General features: G+C 42.0%; 1 protein-coding gene across 2 annotated transcripts; it reads left to right on the forward strand.

Annotated features, from left to right (window-relative positions):
• Positions 1-655: 655 nt before the first annotated feature.
• Positions 656-4491, forward strand: LOC111651697 (uncharacterized). 2 transcript variants are annotated; one of them, XM_023401715.2, is made up of 6 exons: positions 656-727; positions 1923-1963; positions 2057-2407; positions 2528-2590; positions 3090-3269; positions 3392-4491. In XM_023401715.2, exons 1-5 carry the CDS (start codon positions 687-689, stop codon positions 3251-3253), a joined length of 660 nt encoding a protein of 219 aa, XP_023257483.1. In that variant the 5' UTR covers positions 656-686; the 3' UTR covers positions 3254-3269; positions 3392-4491. The 2 variants fall into 2 exon arrangements, with proteins under 2 accessions (XP_023257483.1, XP_087028896.1); XM_087172770.1 differs by lacking the exon at positions 3090-3269.
• Positions 4492-6741: the final 2250 nt, after the last annotated feature.

Consider the following 6741-nt stretch of genomic DNA (forward strand, 5'->3'; position numbering starts at 1 on the left):
TCGCAGCCAGAGGAAGGAGAATCAAGGAAATAAATAAACTAAACAAACGACTAACAAAATAAAATACTATCAAAAATCTAAATAAAGCAAACATCTAGAATAATCAAACGATACTAATTGTTAATAAAACAACAAATAAATAGCTCATGCAGATATTAATACACATGATAGAAAATATGTTGATTGCCTTTATGATAATGGCTGTAAAGGAAAGCTTAGAATAAAGAAAACATTCTCTTACATTCTCAGTAGATGTCGCACCGTCAACACGAAGCATTTGCTTCAATTGAAACACTTTTGCTGCGGTGGTTTAAACTCAAACTAAAGACGTTGATGAAAACACAAAGATCAGTGGCGCAGATTCGACAGCAAGTGCGCAGATGCTGAGTTCACTGACCCTTAAAAAGCCAAACAAAATAAAACAAAACAACGGAAACAAGAGAGACAAAGTGCAACAAACAACATACATCCCTTTATTATATATGAAGAGAAAAGTCAAAATATATTACTGCTGCACTGATGCCTGTTTTTTCACCAACCGTGCCCCCCCCCCTTCCCCCCGCGCACGCGCTGGCATTTGAATCAGTTGAACCGCGCGCTCACAGCTCACCGTTACCACGTGGTTGAAGTGGTACTTCCCGCTTCACAGCGGCAGACAGCCGCTCTCTTCTCACAGCAGTGGATGAATGTTCGCGGGGGATGTAAAGTGTTTTCTCTTGTCACGCAGGTGAGAATTGATGAAAACTTTCCTTTTGGCTTTATTGTGTAGATCGTCACTTCCGCTGTCAGGGTGTGAGGGTTTAATACGCACTGCAACATCTGTCCGAGCAGATGTTTTCATCTCTCTGTGTCTATAGGATCAACTTTCAACCAGCACGAGGAACAGTTATGATTTACACCCGCACGCTAATGTGTCATGTGAATATATGTTGAACGCATTCAGTGTATGTTGTATGTTGTATGTTGTATGTTGTATGTTGTATGTTGTATGTTGTTCCGGGTGTTGGAACGATCAGCTGTTCCCCTCCAGACCTTTCCTTCCGTGTTTCACTTTTATTGCTCACCTGCTCCTGAAAGTAGGTGCGTCACTAAACCTCTGCAGGATGTAGATAAACTCCCAAACAACAATATACCCGTAGAACCCGGATGTGTCATGGATCCCTTGACTTCCTGCTCACCCACAGCTCAGCAGTTTACCCAAGGTTCAACACTCATGGTTTATTCCAGCATGCGAAACAGAAACAGCCTTAGTGAGAGTAATGTGGTTACGATCATAGAGTCTCACTCTTTCTCATCCGGTTTCAGTCCTTTTTCATATTCGCGCCTCTGCTCTGTCAGACAAGAGAACCTTTAGGACTCCGTTCAGAACGTTTCACAATAAAAGCGCACAGTTGTGGTTTTATTTTCTCGTCAAAATTGCTAAAGAGGAAGCGAATCTGTGGGTAACTGTAGCTGCTCAGAAGGAGATCAATTTTTTTTAGATGAAAAAAAATCATATAATGGAAATAATCTGAGGGGCCAGATGTTATTGCCGGGGGCCTGTTTTGTCCCCGTGGGCCACCAGTTTCAGACCACTGCCATTTGCCACAGTAAAAGCCCTGAAGGTGTAAACCTTTTCTTACACTTCTGGGAAGAGTGTGGGAGCTGAAATAAAACCACCGGCTCAACATCTCTCTACTTCTATTGGTGACTTTGCAGCAACATCAGTAAAGATAAAACTAATATCCAACCCAGGACTTTAATCGTCTTCTCTTCTTCGTCTACAAATTAGAACAGAACTGTTTCCACCTGTGGCCTGTGTTTTTAAGCTAAGCTAACCAGTTGCTGCTTGTAGCCTAATATTTACATCACAGACATGATCAGATTATTTCCCACAATGTTCCCGGTCCTGTTCCTCATTACTCTCCTGTCTGTCCTCACAGGGAAAACATGGCGTGGATTCTGATCGTGCTCATCTCTATGTGTGAGTGGTTTTACTTCCTTTTATAAACTGCTGCTCATCCTTCATTTAAACACACTTAGTGAGCCTTTCTTTCCCGCCTCTCTCTCTCTGCAGGGATGCACCTGGTGAAGATGTCTCCGCCCCTCTATGACGCAGAGGAGAACGATGACATCACCATCGGATGGGACTTTCACACCACAGCCGACATGACTCGCAGCAACATGGTTTGTTTTCTCCAGTCGGAGCCTCTGAAGCTTTTCTATAAGATGATAAAGGGCGTCGAGGCTCCGGAGTCTCAGCATCAGCAGTTTGCAGGACGGGTTCAGTGCGACGGAGACGCTCTCAGAGACGCACGAGTCAGACTCCACGTGTCCGCAGTCACAGCCGAAGACTCTGGAAACTACAGGTGTGATCTGGCTGCTGCTTACGACAAAACCACAGGGCGGTGGGAGCTGGAGGCCTCTGGTGAGTGGACTCTGTGGACTCTCCAGTTATTTGGTTAAAAGGGAAAATGAAACGTGCACCACTGCACTTCTGTGGGAACATGATGTTACTGTGCTGATACTTTCACTATTTCACCCACAGAGGAGTTTGTCTTGAGTATAAACCAAAAGAACGTCAACACACCTGGCCGGACAACTACTCCAGGTAGGTCAGAAGATGTTTGAAGAAACGTTGAGGTTTGCTTTTAAAAATGACCTAGACATTAAGTGTCAAGTGCCAGATTTGATCTTGCAGTACTGAAGCCTGAAGGTGTGAACCAGGGCTGTAATCTCTCTTCATGTCACGCGTCTGCGGCTTCACAACGTGCTTCAACACGGACGTGAGTTTGGTGACGTACATCCAGGTTTTGCGCAGGGAGCCGTGTGATTGGTTCAACTCGAGGGAAACTATGATGACGGGGCAAAATTGCGGTTGGACAATTTGTGTGGGGACTGAAAAGTTACGTTTTTAAACTAAAACTAGTTTTAAGTTAATTAACTCAAGATGAATAATCAAGATGTGGACTGGGCTGCGCCACGTCCAGTATTTGTATTCGCCTTGTATGTCGCTGTGAGCTCGGATAAACTCGGATACTGTGGCAATCACCAGAAAAAACATCACACACGAAGGCACTTGACGACACTGATGTACCATCGTCATGCAGGTGCTAAGCAACCAGCAGGAGCCCCAGAGCAGGGACGAGACAGATGCAAGACATCAAGCGGATTTGGACCGTACCTGGCAGCCGTAGCTCTTATAGTGCTAGTCGCCTACGCCGTGTATCTGGTGGCTGAAGCGACGCCGTGTCTCGCAGCACTGGTTGGTTGACGTCTACAACATGAAGGTATGTTTATTGTTACTTTGCTTGGCGGTGGAAATGAACAGTTCATTTACCATGAAATCAGGTAAATTAAAGCTGAATGCTCATTGATTTTTACCCAAGTTGAGTTTTTCTGAATATTTCAGGTGGAGCGATGTCTTGTGTCATCGAAGGTCAGACGAAGGAGGGAAGCTGCTTTATTTCACCTCAGGTGCAAGGAGATCATGTGACTTCTTAGACTGATCAAAGCCCAGACGCACCGGCGTGTTGTGGTCCATGTGTGAGGGTTTCACTTCACAGAGAAGGCCAAAGATAACCGGAACATCTGGACAGAATATCTTCACATCTGGTGCAAACATTCCCCCGGGCTCAAGGATGAACTAGTTAGGTTTTGGTGGTCAAAGGTCAAAGGTCACGGTTTTTGGCCATAACTCAGGAATTCACCTGCTAATTAACTGTAAGTGGACCGGCTGGCAGACGCATTCATCTGGTCCAGATGTTTAACTCTCAGGTTGTGTGTTTGTTATATTTATTATATACATTTTCTACCTTCCACTGATTTCACGTAGAGCAGTAATACACAGGTACGCTGTCACGCTTCTTCCTTTATAGACAGTATGAAAGCAGGTGGAAGAAGCTTCACTTCCAACATTAGTAAAGTAGCTTTTCACTGCTGCATCTGTTCCAGCTGAAGCTCGTTTGAACTACGTCTCTTTAAGGTGCTTTAGTCCAGAGGTTCCCGAGGCGTCAGGCCACTGTGTGGTTGTAAAGTGTGTTGGTGTCTACTCCAGTTTACAACAGTGTTTTAATGACATGTAATAAAACACTGACTGGATTTCCTCAGTGAGTCTGAGACACGGAGCAAAGCTGAAGAGCAGCAGCTTAAAGTGGAAATGACACGATCACAAACACAAGTGTAGCATGTGACTTTAACATTTTTAATATGTGTACATGAATGTGTGTGATGTGTTTTCTGTGTGTTAACATTATATATTTCATTTATTTAGTTTATTAGAGTTTAAGTTTGTTAAAACAACATAAAAAACTCATGTCCGACTTCACACTCTGCGAAAGTGTCTCAGACTTTTGGACTCTACTGTTTATAACATCAAATATACAGACAAGCTGTGGGATGGATATATATTTATACACATGTCAATAATTAAATCATACATAAATGAATGTATACATTTGTATAAGCTAGATATATATATATGTCAATAAATTAAATTGTTCCAATTTCTAACAGGTTTCATATATAATTCTTATATGTAGATATAAAATAAAAATGTACATTTCATATATGGATATTCAATATATGTAGGCTATATAAATACATTTGCATATGGGGATTTTAGAAACTATTTACAAACTATGACAGAAGCTGAAGTGACCTGTGCAGTCGGCCTCCTGCTGCTCCTGAGCGTCACCTGTCCAACCAGTAAGGTGTGTGCTGCATGAAAACAAAAGGCTTTGTGTCGCGTCGTCACGTGAAGTGAAGAACCTGCTGACTCTTGGTGTTGACGTGTGGATCCTGGAGTTTACAGGTACAAACACAGTTCTACAACACACACACACACACACACACACATACACACACACACACACACACTTGCAAAAACAACACACACTTCTTCTTACATAAGACACTTACAGTCAACACTTCCCCACCAAACACACACACATTTAAAAGAGCCACTGAACAGCAGAGAGTCCTGGTGTTACAGTCAGACCTCGGTGAGTTTCTGTGTGAACTTTGCAAACACGGAAGCAGTGAGAGAGAAGAAGAGGAAGTGGTAGAGGTGGGTGGGTGGAGGGGGAGGGGCTGATTTCCTGATATTTTCTCCTGTCGTGTGAACTCTGTGTGACATCGTTAAAAACATCCTTGTTGTAAGGAAAGATTCGTTGCTGTTCGCTTCAGCTGCTTTCAAAGAGTTCATGGTTCTGTTGAAGAAATGCCATTTTGAAAAATGATTGTCAGGTTCAACTTTTACACATTTTCTACGCACAGAGTCCAAATGTTGCACACAAAATGCAAAGTGAAGATGACAAACAGGGGTGTGCTCCACCCTCCACTTTACCAGTCTCATACATGTTGCAGGAGATGATGAAACCACAGTGACTGTAACTGACTCGTCCTGGCTCCTCTTGCCGTAGCATGTTGTGGATGTGGGAACACTGGTCTAGGAGCTGTTTCTCTGTCAGCCTGGATGTTGGGTTTCAGATCATCATGTAGCTTCTCTCTGGGGTTACCTATGTTTTGTTCCAGTCAGAGCTTATTAACCTGGGCAACACCCGAGCTCTTTGTGGTCTCACTCGTCCTGAGGAAGGTCAGTAGCACCAAGTGCCTTGCTATGCTGTGCTTTGATGGGTTCATATATCCAATGTCATCCATATGTCTTACACATGATGGATGTCACAGTGTTTCTCTGAGTCTGTTCATGTTATAATGAATGTTGTTCTGTTCTCTTTTCACGCTGCCTTTTTAATGATGCATCAGTGATAGAAATGATCAGAAGTACAAAATAAAGAAGCTTTAAGCCCCGCCCTCTGTTCCTCACAGGTATTTGACTGACAGGAAATCAAAACGTCAAAACGCTTCTCTCTTTTCCAATGAAAACCCTAGTGAAATGGACGATCGTCCTGCTGGTGTTGGTGGCAGCGCGCTTTGGTAAGTGTTATTCATTATACAGGTGTGTGTGTGTGTGTGTGTGTGTGTGTGTGTGTGTGTTTGTGTGTGTGTGTGTGTGTGTGTATTTTGATTGAGATACTCTGAGACGAAGCATCCGCGGTGAGTTTTAATCAAACTTCTTCTATTTCGTTAATTATATTATAGAGCAATAAAACACAAGCGACCTATTCACAGTGTGTTTGTTCTGTGTATCTAATTTAATCTCTGTTCGACCCTCAAATTATTTGCCAGTGAAAGTGAAAGTAAAAATTTAATCTGCATCTTGTTGATGTTTCTTAAAATCAGTACAGTGTCATTCTGCAATAACATGTTATTCTTGTTAATATCTTTATGATAGCCTGTAAAAGTAGTGTTGAAATAACAGGAAAGGCAATAATAATAATAATACTAATAATAATGACAATAAACTTTATTTAAATAGCACCTTTCAAGAAATGTAGCACAAAGACAAATGACATGCTTCACATGAAAAGACATAAAATGAACATAAAAACATGTTAACAACATTGATGTGAAATGAGATGGAATAACAATAAATATAATAAATTATATAATATAATAATAAAATAAATCAATAAACATCGAAGCAGCAGTAGATGATCTCAGTGTTGAGATCTATAGTTATAGGAGGAGCTTAAAATCAGTTCTGAATGAAACATGAAGTTAAACTGGACTGACCTGTCTGTCTGAACTGTCTCTCCTCTTGTTTCCTCGTTCCGTTGAACGAGCTGGTTTTTTTTTTGGGAGCCCAGTAAAAAGTTCAACACAGTCATCAAATCGGTATTAAACTGTAAACGAAAACTA

This window comes from Seriola lalandi, unplaced genomic scaffold (assembly GCF_002814215.2).
Source record: "Seriola lalandi dorsalis isolate HSWRI2012SDOR001 ecotype SW California unplaced genomic scaffold, Sedor1 jcf7180002053720, whole genome shotgun sequence".
Lineage (NCBI taxonomy): Eukaryota > Metazoa > Chordata > Actinopteri > Carangiformes > Carangidae > Seriola > Seriola lalandi.